General features: G+C 42.2%; 2 protein-coding genes and 1 long non-coding RNA gene across 3 annotated transcripts in view; 1 reads left to right on the plus strand and 2 right to left on the minus strand.

Moving 5' to 3' along the window:
- gpc4 (glypican 4) overlaps positions 1 to 8,299 on the minus strand; it is a 31,091-nt gene extending 22,792 nt beyond the window's left edge. Inside the window, exon 1 of the mRNA XM_010897783.4 lies at positions 7,565 to 8,299. Coding sequence (XP_010896085.1) covers positions 7,565 to 7,715 — 151 coding nt within the window. The 5' untranslated portion in view covers positions 7,716 to 8,299. The remainder of the gene's footprint in view (positions 1 to 7,564) is intronic.
- A 176-nt stretch (positions 8,300 to 8,475) lies between these two features.
- On the plus strand, positions 8,476 to 9,819 carry LOC109615725. The gene is made up of 3 exons (XR_002196703.1): positions 8,476 to 8,550; positions 8,708 to 8,819; positions 9,389 to 9,819. It is a non-coding gene; the product is annotated as an uncharacterized LOC109615725 (long non-coding RNA).
- A 5,431-nt stretch (positions 9,820 to 15,250) lies between these two features.
- Positions 15,251 to 18,438, minus strand: part of gpc3 (glypican 3) — a 153,323-nt gene continuing 150,135 nt past the window's right edge. The window contains exon 8 of the mRNA XM_010897797.3: positions 15,251 to 15,778. Coding sequence (XP_010896099.1) covers positions 15,606 to 15,778 — 173 coding nt within the window. The 3' untranslated portion in view covers positions 15,251 to 15,605. The remainder of the gene's footprint in view (positions 15,779 to 18,438) is intronic.

Here is an 18,438-nt window from a genome sequence, read left to right on the forward strand (position 1 = left end):
TGGGGTGCAAGAGAGACAGGGAAACATGAGCTGTACTGATGTCAGGCAGAGCGAGGGGGGAAAAGACAGAAGGCCAAAATAACCGCACACAAACAAGTTGCGTTAACAAGGACTGGGTGCTCCCGTCAAGGGAAAGGACGGAAAGCCCCATTCCAGAATTCTCACAGATCTCCTCAAAAAGAAGAACAGGCAAGTAAAGATAACAGAAAATCACAGCAGCTCATATCGCCCAGGGCCATGTTGTTTAAAACCCCTAAATTACACAAGCCCTGTCTCCCTCACACATACATTTTAGTAACCAGGTAAATCCCCTTCTATCCTCTATCCATCTGTGTCAGGGTTGTTGTCACTGTAGCCAGCTCCAGGGACTGTGTGGGTCTTGGTGGTCCTGCATTGAATGTTGTGGGGGAGGCAGACTAGCCTAAAAGCAGGTACCCCATTGTTCCCACACACTGCATCCACCCCCCCCCTCCCCCCTCCCCCACCCACAGAGCAGTGGTTGACTGGGGCAGCAGGGATGGTGAGGGAAACAGTAAGACCACTGGATTCAGGTCTGTCCGGTGAAAAGCTCAGGCAGCCCTATTCCACAAACAGAGTACGGGTCAATTCAGAATTGGTGCCCTGGTCTCCGCATAGATTCAGAACTGGTGCCCTGGTCTCCACATAGAGCACTTCAGATCCAAGTCAGAAATGTGGCACTATAATAAGCAGGGCTTCCAAAACCTCTCAGGCTTTCCCAGATGTTACACTTTCCTTTATCTTCAAAAATGGGCACATCTGACTGAACTAGATAAAATAAATGATGCCGCTTTTGATTAATTGAATGAGGTACGCCAGTTTAGGGTTAAAAGAACAAGAAGTGAATAGTACAGGTGAGACATGAGTATAGGGTGGGGAAACCCTGTTATAGGGGATACAAGGCCCCCGGCGGATGAGGCTGAGGGAAGCATTCGAGCGGCGGGTGCCAGGAGCAACACAGGTCACAGCGCTGTCGTCCCGCCTGGCCGCCACAGGACAGGAAACTGATAAGGCTGCTGCCACACCACTGAGCCAGCAGGCACACGCACAAATCCACCAGCCCACAACAGTCAGACACACACCTCCCCCCAGGTTCACCAAGACCTCCTGACACCCAAACTCGACAACCGTCAACAGTCTCTGCAGAGACGACCGGCACAGAGCCCAGGCTAACGACCAGGTCTGTGCCGGAGGAACCCTCCTCTTCACAAACCACCCAAGGGCCAAGTTAACCGGCCCGTTACTGGGCGCGTGTTCCTCTGGTGACACAGAGTACATACTTGGGAACAAGAAAAGCAACAAGCAAGCCTCTGCCGGCTCACGATTAAAAGGGATGAATGTTGTTGCCCCGGCTGGATTCGATGTGTGGTTTCCTAAGATCATGTCTTTAACCGCTCGCTATTTAAACAGTGGGTGATACGTGTGTAGAAATGCGGTGTCAGTTTACTTCTGCATTGTTAAACCAAATAGTCAAAACTCCACGGATCTCCAAACTAGTTCCTGACATTAGCTAGCATCCAAACCAACAACAGATATATATCAGGGTCGCTACACTATACTCAACACGTTAAGCCATCTCCAGTAATGAAAACAATGACTAATCACTCCATGGCTGGTTCCACTACGCTATGTGAACTACGCTATGTAAATCGAAAATGAGAGGAACATGATCGTTGTTGGTGTAGTTCGTCCATCGCATTAACCATAAACAGTTTTACTTTAGGCTTACTATAATGTAGCTACTGAAGCTTGAAGTTTTAGCCTAGCTGTACAGAACCTATAATGAAAACAATGACTCCAATCACTCCATGGCTGGTTCGTTTCTTCATTAAACAATGACCGCTGAATAGCCAACCACTACGCTGTGTGAACTATGCTATGTAAATCAAAATTGAGAGCAATACGTGACTTCTCAGCACAGTCCATCCATCGCAATATAACCGTAAACAGTTTTATTTTAGGCTTCCTATAACGTAGCTACTGAAGCTTGTAGCCAGCTTTGTTTTAGTCTATCCTGAATAAATCCTAATGCCTTGTTTTGTCCGTGGCAAGGATTGAACTTTGCTCGCAAACGCGGCAGTCTGCATCTCTTACCACTACGCTATTTTACAAGGGGTAGTCACTCGGTCAGGCACTCACTCACTCAGTCAGTAAGACATTCGCTCTTTTTGGCCGGCTCCGCTCAAGCGGTCCGGCAAAAATCATACCAATACGTAAAGTTGGTCAGACCGGGTGTCGCCACACCATTTAAAATCAAGGTCACTTGTTTGTTGTTACCGTTTGCCTAACACGGGGGTTAGGGAGCTCTCTCATAGGCTGCCTTTTACACAGGAAGGTACACAGCTCTGATATGATTGGTCAAAAGTCCAGTAAGTGGAAAGACCAGAATTGCGTTACCTGGGTAAACCCAGCTGTAAGGTTTCACAGAAACCACTGACCTTGAGAAGGCAACATAAAACTAGCTGGTTTGTTATTAATATTAGTTAATTATTAAAAATATTTAAAAAGTGGAACAGGAGAACACAGAAATAATGGCTTGGAAGCCAAAAAGCTGTCCCAGTTCCTTTAACCTTATCTTATCGGTATGTTGGCAACATCTACGTAGGTCTTGTTAGAATGAGCTTAATGTTCCAGCTCAGTCTTTATTCACATTCGTTCCGGCACTGACACCATCCAGCGCTGACTGTTAGTCACATTGTTAGATGAACACTTTTCTTGAGCCATTCCTATATAGACAATCTAGACAAATCAGTTATATTTTTGTGCTGAATTCAAGAGGCGTTATCTTACAAATTCAGCAGCTTATGTTGTGAGATGGCTGTCTTGCCAGATGGGCTCTCATCGCCAGTGGGATGCCCTCCCTCCAATGCCTTTCAGGGGAAGAGTCACTGGCTTGTTGTTGTCTCTCTGTTGCGCACTTGTGCAATTGGGCTGTACTCTGCAGGCAATACTCGGCCCTCATTCAGGGTGGTTGCGGTTGGTGGGTGACCCTTTGGTTGATGCCTGGCAATGTGGGTGGATTGATTTCCTGCCTGTTGGGCCCTGTCCGGGGCCTCCCCCGGGTAGGGCCACAGTGTTTCCCGACCCCCCCGTCTCAGTTCCAAGGTCTTACGCTGCTATACTATTGTGCTGGGGGATTGGGTCAGTTCTCCTTCCCCACTATAAAACGTTGTTGATATGAGGAATGCATTTTCTGAATTTTCCCAGTCTCCTCCCGTTTTAAACTTTAGGAGGACATGAGGTCCTGGTCCACACCTACAGAGTACCTGGTTTAGGGGGTCTGTTGCTGTCCCTGTCCTTACTTCTGACCAACTCTAAATTTAAATAGACTCTGGATTTAGCCCACATGCATTCATTAATTATTCCAACTGGACTCTTGATATCTCACCCGGCACAGCCAGAAGAGGACTGGTCACCCCTCTGAGCCTGGGTCCTCTCTAGGTTTCTTCCTAAAATTCGGCCTTCTTAGGGAGTTTTTCCTAGCCACTGAAATTCAACACTACTGTTGTTTTCTCCTTGGGATTTAAGGCCAGGTGTTTCGGTAAAAGCACTTTGTGACAACTGCTGATGTAAAAACTGCTTAATAAATACATTTGATTGATTGAGAGGGCCAGTGATGTCTGTTTATGATGAGCTGCACGTTTCTCCCCACTACCAATTGATCAAATTGTTTGAAAGCCATTCAAACGTTTTACGGTGTGTTCAAATTAAAATGTGACATGCACTAAATGTGTATATATTTTAGTATTATACATTTGAGAGGCAAACTTGGAGAGGCAGGAAATCTGAAAGCTGCCACTTAAACATCCTAAGCGGTTCAGTTCTAGAGGATGTTACCATAAATACGTATGCTAACTCTGCAAATGTGATTGGCGGCATATGCTACTTTTGAAACCTCCTCAGTAACAAAAGCTATTTACCAAACCATAAAGATGCAGCCCCAACAGCACAAAATATTCTGAAGAGGAAGATCACACTCCACCTCTAAACATACTCAACTCCCTAACTGGCTCACTCCCACGCCAACGTGCTGAGGTCATAAAGGCTTTAGGTTTCCGTCATAATGCCCTGGACTGATTATGAGCAGGACGTTCCTTCGGCAGAAAAGGGAGGGAACACAACCCTTCTCCTCGTTGTCTTTGATCATTGCTATTGTCCAATACCTGAGGCATGACATCAGGCCCAACATCCAAACTAAACTAAAACAGATTTATAGCTGGAGGGAAAGAAGGGAAGCGCAGTGCATTGCCCTGCATGGTATGATGAGCTGTTGACATGGTATATACCAATCTGGTCAGGGTTTAAAAACCACTTCTGCCCCTTTTGAAGAGCTTGTATCCCCTGCCACTGTGCAGCAAAGAACTTGACCACACACACAGTTTCCCCAACATCGACGCCACTAATCAAACCCCACCGCCAATCCTTTTATTCCCAAACCCAGACACTCTGCTCTAGGTAGAAGGAAAAAAAGCAGGCCTATAGAACGCCTATAGACTGAACGCCGTTGGCAACCCACGGCCTTGCCAATTTTCTCTGTTCAGTCTGAACTCTATGAGGTGTCCCTGGTTGTGTAGAGAGGATGTTTCCCCCTCAGTCACAGTCCTATGACTGACACACCATAGTGTTGCTGATGGACTAAAATGGCACACGCTCATAATTACTTTATAACAACCGGGATGTGCCCCAAACACGAACATCTAACCAATACTTCAGCCAACAGGACATTGATATCCTGAAAAGGTTGTGAAAGATAAACCATTTGGAAATAAAAAAAACAACAGACTGCTGTTACCCCTTATCAGTCCATGCTTAAGCCCTGATGGGGTTTCCATTACAGCTGTATTACATTAAAGGTTCTATTGAATTTTAGTCAGTGGAGTTAAACTAAGCACTTGGCTCGAATTTGCATGGTTACAAACATTATCATCGCTTTGCCACAAGCCAGAGTGAACTGTGCTAGTGGTTGAGAGGGATAGCTACGAACACACGTTTACATGATAAATAAGCATTGAGTGCATTCCAACAATCACTTATTTATGAACATAACATTAGAAGATCCAACAGCTAAATAAACACGGCTGTTCCAGTGATGCAGAAATGCCCTGAAATGTAACATAGGAGGAATTGGTTTAGGTTGCAACGAGTCTTCAGCACCATATGACAAAAAAAACAACAACAAAAAAAAAACTTCATGACTCCACCAAGTCTTCCCCTATATTCATGTAGCCCTGGGCAACTAGCATAACTGTGTGGGAGGTTTTTCAGCTGTATCAAAACACAGGAAGATTTCTGAACTTCATTACAGGTTCATGCTTGAAAGGCTTCAGTTCCTACATTGGGATGTCACTGTCATTTATTAACAGAAGCCCAAGTCATACAGTATAGAACCCCCCCCCCCATTTTTGCATTTACATTTTGTGTGGATAGTTTCTCAGCACTTCTGAGCTGAGTAGCTCGCTTTTTCAAAGAATGTCCTATTCCCATTTATTTGCATCAGTCATCCAATCAGTATGCCTGTCCAACATCAATACAGAAAGACAGTTTAAAAGTGGGCAGGGAGGAATAGATGTGTCCGCTCACTGAAAGGTGAAATGCAGCAGAACTCTGAAAGCATAGAATGGATGGTAGCTCCATTTGATTTCAGCTGTAGGCCTTTTTCTCCCTGGCCACACAAAACATTGTTTTCCTAGAAACAAGGCAGTGGCTTTGTGTGTACCTCTTCTATTTGAGAAACGAGCCCTAATTTGACGACAGTAGCCTGTCACTCTCCCTGGATCAATTATCTCAGTCTCTATCGATGACAAAGAAGTGCTTGTTGTAGCTGGCCCTGCATTGGGCCCAAGCATTTATGGGAGTCTTTTGTGAATGACAGAGAGGTGCACGTGTGCGTACAACACACCAACCTGCATAACAAAACTGCCTTTTAGAATCTACCTCATTTGAGGCTCTGAACAAAACAGAACCATGCACTAGTGAAAATGTTGTGGTATGCTAAATGACGTGTTGGGGTACACTGAATGACAGTTTTGCATGACAATATTCAACAACTAAAGACAAAGAGCATGCAAAGCAACCTTGGGCACACCCGGAAAGAGGCATCAAGTTCACATTCTAATGAGACAACCCACGTAAAAGCAAAGGAACCCGGAACACTATCTGTCAAACTCTCTGAACCTCATGAACAGCAATGATAAAATAAACCAAGTAGCAAGGAAGACAATAATTGTTATTAGAGGTCTAATGTGGATCTGTTAGTTGCATCATCCACATGAATTCTCTAGACATGTGGCTTGATTTGGTTGTGCTTTTAAACACTATCATGATACCTTTGTTACATGCAGATGACCATATAGATCCTTTCAAATAATACTGATGAACATGCCTGTTAGACGTTATGAATGCATGTTATTAAAACTACTTGAACTGGAATGGAAAACACCATCCAACGTATTATCCAATGTTTTGCTAGACAGTGAATAATCTAGTATGTCCTGAGCGTTGTAATACATTAAGGAAAAACAAATGGTCCAAAAGCACAGAAAAGGTGGAAGGATAGCGCAGGGTGGGATTTAAAGTACGCAGGGCACAGGGAGGAATTTTTAGGCCGCCCCCCCACCCCCTTGCTCTCTGATCCCCTCAACAGCAGGCCAATAGCTCCTCAAATCTGTCCATTAGGGGTCTACGTCGTATAGGAGGTGAAACTATACTCACCATTACCTAAACGTGTAATCTCTTCATAGTTCACTTTGTAGACTCACCCGCATAAAAAAAGGCTACCAATTTAGAATATAGTGGTTATGCATGTAGTCTCTGTTAACCCGAAAGAGAAAAACATGCAAAACGATTACACTATTGACTGTATGGAATGAGCTATATTGACATCTAAGTAAATTACAGTATTTTCCCCGTTGTCCTCCCAATCACGGCAGGTAGGCCTAATAAGGGCCGCTAAGACACAACTTCGGAAGCAGGGGAATAAACACCAGCATACTGTTTGTACTCGACTACATAGTTTGTATATTGTTTGAGTTCCTGTTGTGGCAAATCAGTCCAAAGTGTTTCCTAAATGAACAGGGAAAGTTAATATTTACTGTGGAATATAGAAAAGAACGTTTAGCCCATAGGAGTGTAAGGGATTGTTAGTTATTTTTAAGTGAGGTAGGCTGTTCATTAACGACACATGTAATATAATCTGTCATGAATAGCAGGATAATTTGTTACAGTCAATCATTCAAAATTGGTAAAAGATCGTAGAAAGACATGCAAGATGGTCGTTGCCTTAACTAAACCAACTATGAAATGTTCTATTGGTTTTGACTTTGAACCCAAACGTCCTACTCCATAAAATAATAAATGTTACAAGTGAACTTGATAATTAACTTTATGTTATGCTACAATTCGCGTGTCTACGATGTTCAGGCAAAGACATAAGATGAGACGAACACTGGCTAAAAACGAACGTGACAGACGAATATGCAGTAAACACGAAGATGATTCTGGTGAAAACGCAATAATTACTAATTAACAAGAATTTAAGGAAACTTACCGTGTACCCCTTTGTTGGGAACATCATTGACGTTGAAGCCTTTGGAACTGTAAGCAGCTCTAACTTCAATGCAACTTTTCGACTTCGGCTCAGCCTTCGTCGAAAGAAAAAGTACGGCCAATGTGTAAACAGTGGAGAACACGAACATCATGTTCGTTGAGCTGGTTAAATAAAAGTCAAACAAAATAAATGTGCAACACAAAAAACGGGAAAGGCGCTGAGTTATATTACTAGGAGAGTTTCACCTCGCACGTTGGATTTCCTCATGGAGACCCTGAGTTACATGCACGTCGGAGGCTAAGCTACTAAAGCTTTAAACGTTAGCAAGTTGGTTGACTAGCTAACTTGAACCAGCGCTCTTCTCACCTTGTTAAAATCGAGGCTATAATAAAACAGAAAAGGTACAAAAACAAATGTTCCTTTTCAAGAGTAGCTTTTTTCAGAATGTATTTCGATGCCCAGAACCTCTCACAGAAACACAGCGCAGGCAACAAAACATTGCTTTCTAAATACTTAAAACTTTTGTAAAATGGGCAACCAAACTGCCAAGCTTATTTAAGTTTCATCCACCTCGACTTTGGTTCCAACGAAAGACAATGACGGGTATTTTTTTTTTCTATCTCCAAAAGTTGACCAAATCTTTTTTGCAATCTTCAGCGCGCTGTGGCTCCTGACGGGACACTAGGCTATACCCTACTCTGTGCGTCCTAAAATCCAGAGGCTAAAGCGCATAGCAAGTCAAAGTGGATAGCCAGAATTGAGAGTTCTGGACAAAGACTTGGGAACACAAAATGCCCGGGGTGGGACACGGGGCGGAGCACGGACCAATTGTTAAGTTAAGATCGTAGCCTTTGCCACTGCGCTCTCCAGCAGCAAAAACGCACTTTGATCTGGTTTTAGAAAACCTGGACTGGATTAGCAAGTGGATTCTTAGACCCTTCTCGTACCTTCAAAGGGGCAATGTTCTAACGCAACAAACAACGCAGGTAACATACAGATGGAGGGAAAGCTGGTTGCTTCGAATTATTGGCGCCTGTTATTAAATGTGACACTGCTATAAACTGGGTGTGTAGTCAAATAAGGTCTGAGTCCCAAATTGTACTTGATTTCCTTAGTAACTCACCTACTTTATATGAATAACAGGGTGTTCTTTGGGGATGGCTGTGTGGACTTACTGTACTGCATGGGCCGCATAGGCAGTGAAGATGCATGGGCAAGCGGAGACATCTCATTTACAGAGTGAAAGACACCCAAGGTCTGAGGTTCAATCACTGCCACCACACTACTGCTTGCTGTCTGTTAAACTATTCATAATTGAACAGGGTATTAGCCAGCAAACTAGATGAATGTGTGTGCAGGAGAGAGAGACCACTCAACTGTTCAAAAGAAAAAGCCCTGAAAAACGTTTTCCCCCTTGTTACTCATGATCAGGAACATCTGTCCACTATTCCTCATGTAAACCCCTAATAGAAAGATATCCACAGGCCTTGATGGTCTTTATACTTGTTGGTCAAGTCTTGGAACACAACAGGGCATGTCATGCAGTCAAAACAAACCAGGATCGGTACAACCCCAACAACACAATACACATCTCATCCAGTCATAACAACCCAGTAGACACCTGGACAGTATGTCTCTGCTCCCCTGCAATTACATTTAATGAAAAATGTATCAAATATTCTTAATGTGCACACAGTGTTTTAACAGGTCTGGATCTGTGTGTGTTGGGAGGGCTTGGTTGGGGGGGGTCATGCAAGAGCATATTGCAATGGGGGGCAGCATTTGGCAAAATGACATTCCTGCTTTTGTATGTTCACATTCCAGAGCCTGCTCAGTTGATTCCATGCGAGTGTGCCGGCTGGGGAGGCCCGGGGTTGATGAAGAGCCCGCCTGCGACCCGAGAAACACCCAAACTAACTATGTACTGCATGGAGACTCTGGTCAGAAGTAGGGCACACTCTGGGGAATAGAAACAACAGCTGAGAAGGAGCAGCAGGAAACTGCATGATTGATTTTAAGATAGAGCATTTATGATAGTGTATGAGATAGAGCATATATGATAGTGTATGAGACAGAGCATATATGATAAGTGTATGAGACAGAGCATGTGATAGTGTATAAGATAGAGTGTGGCAGTTTCGCCTCTCTGTGGGATAATTCAAGGTAAGAAAATGCTCCTGTGCCACTGTGATCAAATGTGAAGAATGAATGAGCGAGGTGTCATGTTTCCAGTGTATGAAGATTTGTCTACTCTGGTTAATATGGAGAGGAAAACATTTAGTTTATAGTGTATTTAAAGTGAACAGTATACATGTGAGACATTGAAATGAAATAACTCTTTATAATGAAATAAATCTTTATAATACACTGTTTGAATTCCTCTGACAAATTTAAAGGTGCTTTTGAGTCTGAGAACACAATGGAACCAGTGCTGTCCAATTAATTTGTGTGCATAAGTTATAATGAGAAAATGTCTATTTATACATGAAGATGCAGTGTGAGTCAGTCAATAAAGAAGACCAAGATGTTCCTGATTGTGGGGGCCTACTCCCACTGTTTCCACTGACTAACATCAAATTGACCTTTTCACTCCAACAATGTGGGCCATTTCTATGTTGCCCCAATATTACCCTAAGAAACCATCCAGGCTCTGCATTTCAATAGGTCTGTTTGCCCTTTTCTCTAGCCTCTTATTAGCATTCAGAGTATAGCCCAGCAGCCTGGGTCAGCTGCCTGGCTTCTCTCCCTCTCTTTCCCTGCAACCACTGTTTGCTCACCTCCTGATAACCAGCCTCTGTTTTCCATGTTAAAAGATGCTAGGGAGAAACAGGAGAGAAAGGCACAGCTGGATCAGATTGTTTTTTATCTGGATCTGAGGAGTGTCTACATAGCTTTGATGGCCCTATTAACCGAAGCTGAAGAACATACAGTAAAATTTACTTGGTTCACATGGAAACTAAAAACAAACAGTTAGCCTTAATAAAGCTAATTTACTAGTAGTGGAAGTATTTTTACCCTGGTCAGGTGTAAGAATTTCCCCTGGGTGGCATCTTATCCACTTCATGTTAATGTGGATGGTCTCTCACCCTGACAGAAGTCAGTTAATAAGTGTATTGGTCAAGATAAACTGTAATCAATGCTTCTGTTTTCTTTAACAGGCATTGTCAAACTTCAGCTAATTTGAGCAACAACTGGCTATAGTGGATGAATATAATGGGGGCATGTGAGCATGTTCGTTAAAATGTTTTTTCCAAATAACCTGAAATCAACTCTATATTTGTTATGGAGGTTAAATGGTGTTATTTAAATAGTGTGTTACCAAAAAAATAAAATAAACAAGCTTACTAAATCTTTCCATAAATTGTTTGCTAACGATGGCTGAAATTAGCTGATGTTGTGAAAACTGAACCATAGAACTTATTCTTTGCCCATGGACTACTTTCCTAGTGAGGAACCATCAAACATCAAGTAAAAAAAGTGAGTCCCTCTCTCTGGAAGGAGAGACTCTGGCTTAAAGGGATACTTTGGATTTAGTCAATGAAGCCCTTTATCTAGATTTGTGGATACCATTTTTATGTCTTTGCATCCTGTATGAAAGAAGTTTCATACAAGAGTTTCTCAAGTTAACTAGTGTAAGAGCAATGATTGGAAGTCTACAGGAACAATAGTGGATTGACTGGATCTGTTTTATCCCCTTTAGTTGCCTCGGGGCAAAGAGAAGTCCCTCAACTGGGGGGTTAGAGAACTGCAACGTCAGGTAGACAGGCAGGCAGACAGACATACAGAGAGCAATATTAACACACTCAAGACAGAGTATATATATATATTTTTTTTTTTAACCATTGTACCATTTATTCCATTAAAATTGATTTATATCAAATGTGGTGTGACACTGAGCTAAATCTAGAGTCACTAAAAAATGCATCCTGGGATTTTTATCAACTGGTTGTACAATCCTGTTTCCAAAAAACTTGTGACATTGAGTAAAATGTAGATAAAAACAAAATGCAAATATGTGCAAATCATTTAAACCGTATATTGAAGAGAAAATAATACTTATCAAAGACAACATACAAAATGTTGAAACTGAGACATTTTATTGTTTCTTGAAAAATATATGCCCACTTTGATGCCAGCAACACGTTTCAAAAAAGACTGGAACAAATTTATTATGCAAAAAAACTGGTGGAATATCACACAACTTATTAGGTCAGTTGGCAACAGGTCAGTATGATTGGGTATTAAAAGATCATTCCAGATAGGATGGGTCTGTCAGAAGGGAGGATGCAGATATTTCACCACTCTGAAATACTGCACGGGCAAATAGCGCAACAAGTTAAGAATAACGTTTCTCAATGTAAAATTGTAAAAAAGTTTGGGATCTCATTATCTACGGTACTAATATTGTTAAAGGATTTAGAGAATCCGGAGAAATCTCTGTATGCAAGGGGCAAGGCCGAAAACCAATATTGGATGGCTATGATCTTCAGGCCCACTGCATTAAAGACAGACACGATTCTGTAGTGGAAATAACTGCATGGGCTCCGGAACACTTCCAAAAACCATTGACTGTGACCACAAATGCAAGTTAAAACTCTACAATGCAAAGAAGAAACCATACATAAACAAAATCCAGAACCGCTACCACCATCTCTGGGCCTATTTAAGATGGACAGAGGCAAAATGGAAAACTGTCCTGTGGTCTGACAAATTGTCTGACAAATTAAAATGTGAAATAAATATTAGGAATCATGGACGCCGCGTCCTCCGGACAAAAGAGGAGAGGGACAATCCGGCTTCTTATCTGCGCACAGTTCAAAACCCAGCATCAGTGATGGCATGGGTGACTTGTACATCTGTGAAGGTCCCATTAATACTGAACAATATACTGTATACAGGTTTTGGAGAAACATATGTTGTGCCATGCAGTCAACATCTTTTTCAAGGAAGGCCTTGCTTGTTTCAACAAGACAATGCCAAATGCATGTATTACAATAGCATGGCTCCTTAGTAAAATAGTCTGGGTGCTAAACTGACCGCCCTGCAGTCTAGACCTCTCACCCATTGAAAACATTTGGCACATTATGAAACGAAAAACAACCAAGTAGACCCCGAACGGTTGAGCAGCTGTTATCATATATCAAACAAGATTGAGAATATATTTCACTTTCAAAACTACAGCAATTTGACTCCTCAGTTCCTAAACGCTTACAGAGTATTGTTAAAGGAGGTGATAAAAATGCAGCGTCCCAACTTTTTTCAAACTTGTTGCTGGCATCAAATTTAAAATGGTCATGTATTTTTCCACAAACAATAACATTTCTCAGTTTCAACATTTGATATGTTGTCTTAGTAAATTTCAATTAAATATAGGGATAAAGGATTTGCACATCATTGCAATCTGTTTCATTTGCATTTTATGCAGCGTCACAACTTTTTTGGAAACAGGGTTGTATGTTCACAAAAATGTAATTCAAGTGTTGAAATGTAGCCCATATCATGTAAAACGGAGGCATGAAAGGGATTCTACTTTTTGATTATACACTTATAAGAAAAACATTGGGACATGATATACAATGGCTGTGTTCAACAGTATAGAAATTATAATTTGTGACTGACTAACCCACAAATAATAATGAGTAAAAATAAATGATGCTATGTCAATCAGTCTCGACTTGTCTGCGAAAACAGTTGCAATGTTGAACATCCCATTGATTGATTGGTGTTAGACAGCAGGCCCCCTACTCTTACCTGTTCTCCAGACCGTGCCAACCCAGAATACCTTGCCAGTCAGTCACTTGATCTTTGCTGCTGTTTAATCTGGTGAGATGATGTGGACACTAATTGCACATTCTGTGTCGTATCAGACTCTCTAAGCATCTTATATGAGTTCTAAATGGCGGCCTACTCCCTTTATTGTGAACTACTTTAAGTCAGGGCCTATAGGGCTGTGGTCAAACGTAATGCGCTTTATAGGGAATGACGAGTCATTTAAGGAGCAAACATCTAATCCTCATTATCATTAAGAAACAATACACATTCAAGCACAGTCCCTCTACATTAAGTAGTTGGCCATTTTTATTACTTCACTTCAAATAGTCATTTTGTATTTAAATAACAATTCAGATACACATACACTTGGTTTTGAACCAGTCTTGTAATCCTGTACTGTACATAGAATTAAGATACACCTTCCAAGCTTTGGGAAGGTTTGAAAATAACATAAGATTGTTGACTGATAATAAATACAATTTCAAATTCCTCCTTGCTCTTTCCGCATGCCAATTTTAGCTAGGAATGTATGTCAGAGGACTCTGGTCAGAACTAGGAAGGGAATAGGGTGCCTTTGAGACATAAGCCAGAAGGAAAAAGATAATGGTCCTTGTACCACAACGTGTTCTTGACCTGATAATGGTAAGGTTGTTCATTCGTGTTCATTCAGAACTATCATCTTGGCAATGAAAACTTTTTCTTAAGATGGCATCAAAAATGCAGCCAAAAAACATTGTGTACAATTTCCAGATAAGAATAAAATATTAAGATCTCATAGTCGGAAGGAAAAGCCCAATAAACCAAGTCCAGAAGACAGAAATGTGTTTCTTCAACAGTTAAGACCTCAAATAATCACCTTCATGGGAGTTTGCCTTTAAAAGTATGGTTTCTTAGCCCTTAATTGTTGGGTTGGGTTCTTTTGAAACTGCACTACAAGGTGTTTCCGGTTAGTGACGCAAATACTGATGGTTAAAAAGAGAAAAACACTTTATCCAGGTAAATCAAACTAATGTCAATCTAACCATCAATCGCCATTGGTAACACATCAGCAGAGACACTGGAGGACAAGAGACTTGGAGGGGTTGACCCTTAAGGTGGAAACCTTTAATCTAACAGCCATTATTTAACCCTCATTGGATCATGATAAAAGAGAGAGGGAAAGGGGGAATTAGACAGAATGAGAAAGAACAGAAGCACAATACAGCTTGGTTAAAGTACAGTCTGAGTTTACAGCATGTGAGTTAAAAAAGAACCCCTTAATGTCCTCTAACCCCAGGCCTCTCTCTCGCCCAGGGACTATTTCACTGTACACAGAAGGAGTGGGCAGCAGAACGGAGGCGATTTAACTGCTTTCAGTGCCTTGTGCCGTAAGGGGCGAAACAACACAGCGAGAGAGAAAAAGGAACAGGAGAGTACAGAGAGGTGAACGGGAAAAAAAAAAACCTCTCAGAGACGTGTCCTTGGATGTCAGTTTAGCCGCCCACTCTGTGAGCTCTCAGTCCTCTTCCTTCTAAAGAGAAGTATAGCCTTCACTCTATGATGGAGCTCTAGAGATAAGAGATCCAGCTTTAAGGGCCTCCAAGACTCAGACAGTCACTTTGTCACAACACCAGGGTTTAGTCTAGAGGGGTTAGTTGTAGTGGAGACAAGGGATGAAGATGGGGGGGGAGGCGGTTAATTACAGTACTTAAAGAGAGTGGGAAAGGCCAGAGGGGAGAAAAAGGCCATGGTCACTTTTTTGTACACGTTGCAGGAGGTTTATTTGGTGCAGTTGGATAGTTGGAGCAGTCGAGGTAAAAGAACATCCATAAGTCTCTATTTAGCAAGCGGAGTGTTAAACAGAGAGACAGAGGACAGTTCACTCCTTCAGAAAGAGTTGGTACGGAAAGTACAACGGGGGCAGGGGGGGGGGGTGGGGGGGGGGTGGGGAGGTTGAGAATCCAATGTCCCGCTTCACGCTGTGCCATGCCAACTCTGGACGAGTCCCCGAAAACATTCTGTACACGAGAGGCCTCTGTAGTTACGCCACCTTAACACTGTAAAAACACTGTCTGAATATGTTTGTGCAATCTCAGCCAGTCTGCCGTAAGCCCAGACCTGCACGGTGGTGGCCCACCTCTCCGGCCCTTTCCATGTCTGTGGGGATTTTCTCGGTGTGTTCGTGCGTGTGTTCGTGAGAGGTCGGTCACAGCCGATGAAAAATGTCAGTCTCTTATAGATAAGCAATGTATTCTTCTTCTGAGAGCTGTGGGAGTGGACGGATCACTGGTTACTGGTGTCCAAACAGCAGCAGGAGGAGGAGGAAGGAGAGAGTCAGAGGAAGAGCAGCTCCTGGGGCAGCCGCAGATGAAGGCTGACCTCCAGTCCGGTCCGTAGCCAGCCTAGGGGTCAGCAACTGCTCATGGAACGTGAAGTCATCCATAGCCAGGTTATCAGCCAGATCTAAGACAGAAACAGACCGAGAGACAATAAGACAGGCAGACCGACAGGCGCACACACACACACACACACACACAGTAGAGGGGGAGGAAGGATGAGAAGGGTTAGAGACACAGGAAAGAGTGTACAGACAGATGATTAGAACAAACAAACCCTCCCCGTTGAATGACCCATGTTATATGGTCATCCTTTGCGTGATGCCTTGTGCAGCTGTAGAAACAACATTTCATTGGAGGAACAGAAAACAAAACCTGAAATCCCATGAATACACACAGGTAATGAACTGCCAATTTGGAATGTGTCAAAATAATAGCCCCTTTTTCACTGGATATTAAGAATGAGAGGTTTAGAATTAAGATTCTAAATTATCTATAACAGGAAAACTCACATCAAATACTTTATATGGTAGATTTAAACACCTAAACATTAAGCAACGGGAGTGAATTGCAATAAAAGGTGGCTGTACAAAAGGTGCAGGAAGTATTTTTGTTGACAGATAGCTTGACCAAAGTCTGTACAACCAAGTCACCATAGCATATCCAACAGTTTTGTCAATGCCAATAGTTTTTTTTTCGTTTACTGGGATTGACAGTAAATGTACGTAAGCCCGAAAAAAGGGTCCTGTTATGCTCAAAATCCAATGGTTAGAGTCCAAACATTTTTCTCTCCAGTTTCATTGTATTGTAACATTCCTTGTTATATGAGCCATGTTATACAACCCCAGGATTAACCCTATGGGGTCCTTGAAGTAAACTCTGAACCTTGAAAACTCCACTACAGGTTTTCTTTTCAACCCTATAATCAGGGACTGATTTAGACCTGGGACACCAGGTGGGTGCAATTAATGAAGAGGTTGAACAGAAAACCTGCAGGCTCCGGACCTCGTAGGGTCTCGGTCTCGTAAGGTCTCTCTCTCTCTCTCTCTCTTTCTTGATTTGCACTTTGTGGGACTTTCATCTGTTTTTCAACTGGACAACGTTTGACTGGTACTATATAACCACTATCTCATTAACTATAGGTCCTATCTATTGACATATACACCCTGTCACAACATTTATACCCCCTGTCTTTCTGTATACACCCCGTCTCTCTATATCTACTCCGTTTCTCTCTATATACCCTCTTCCTCTCTATATACACCCTCTGTCTCTCTACATGTACCCCCTGTCTCTCTACATGTACCCTGTCTCTCTATATATACCCTGTCTCTCTATATGTACCCCATCTCTGTATATGTACCCTGTCTCTCTATATTTAACTCCTGTCTCTCTATATGTAACTCCTGTCTCTCTATATGTACCCACTGTCTCTCTATATGTACCCCCTGTCTCTCTATATGTACCATCTGTCTCTCTATATATACCCTGTCTCTCTATATGTAACTCCTGTCTCTCTATATGTACCACCTGTCTCTCTATATGGACCCCCTGTCTCTCTATATGTAACTCCTGTCTCTCTATATGTACCGTCTCTCTATATGTACCCCCTGTCTCTCTATATGTAACTCCTGTCTCTCTATATGTACCACCTGTCTCTATATATGTACCCCCTGTCTCTCTATATGTAACTCCTGTCTCTCTATATGTACCATCTGTCTCTCTATATGTACCCTGTTTCTCTATATGTAACTCCTGTCTCTCTATATGTACCCACTGTCTCTCTATATGTACCCCCTGTCTCTCTATATGTACCATCTGTCTCTCTATATATACCCTGTCTCTCTATATGTAACTCCTGTCTCTCTATATGTACCACCTGTCTCTCTATATGTATCCCCTGTCTCTCTATATGTAACTTCTGTCTCTCTATATGTACCATCTGTCTCTCTATATGTACCCTATCTCTCTATATGTAACTCCTGTCTCTCTATATGTACCCTGTCTCTCTATATGTAACTCCTGTCTCTATATGTACCACCTGTCTCTCTTTATGTACCAACTGTCTCTCTATATGTAACTCCTGTCTCTCTATATGTACCCTGTCTCTCTATATGTAACTCCTGTCTCTCTATATGTACCCTGTCTCTCTATATGTAACTCCTGTCTCTCTATATGTACCCTGTCTCTCTATATGTAACTCCTGTCTCTCTATATGTACCCTGTCTCTCTATATGTAACTCCTGTCTCTCTATATGTACCCTGTCTCTCTATATGTAGCTCCTGTCTCTCTATATGTACCCTATCTCTCTATATGTAACTCCTGTCTCTCTATATGTAACTCCTGTCTCTCTATATGTAACTCCTGTCTCTCTATATGTAACTCCTGTCTCTCTATATGTAACTCCTGTCTCTCTATATGTACCCTGTCTCTCTATATGTAGCTCCTGTCTCTCTATATGTACCCTATCTCTCTATATGTAACTCCTGTCTCTCTATATGTAACTCCTGTCTCTCTATATGTACCCTGTCTCTCTATATGTAACTCCTGTCTCTCTATATGTACCCTGTCTCTCTATATGTAGCTCCTGTCTCTCTATATGTACCCTATCTCTCTATATGTAACTCCTGTCTCTCTATATGTACCCTATCTCTCTATATGTAACTCCTGTCTCTCTATATGTAACTCCTGTCTCTCTATATGTAACTCCTGTCTCTCTATATGTAACTCCTGTCTCTCTATATGTAACTCCTGTCTCTCTCTATACACCCCGTCTACCTCTCCCC

Source organism: Esox lucius, chromosome 4, assembly GCF_011004845.1.
Source record: "Esox lucius isolate fEsoLuc1 chromosome 4, fEsoLuc1.pri, whole genome shotgun sequence".
In the NCBI taxonomy this organism is placed as follows: Eukaryota; Metazoa; Chordata; class Actinopteri; order Esociformes; family Esocidae; genus Esox; species Esox lucius.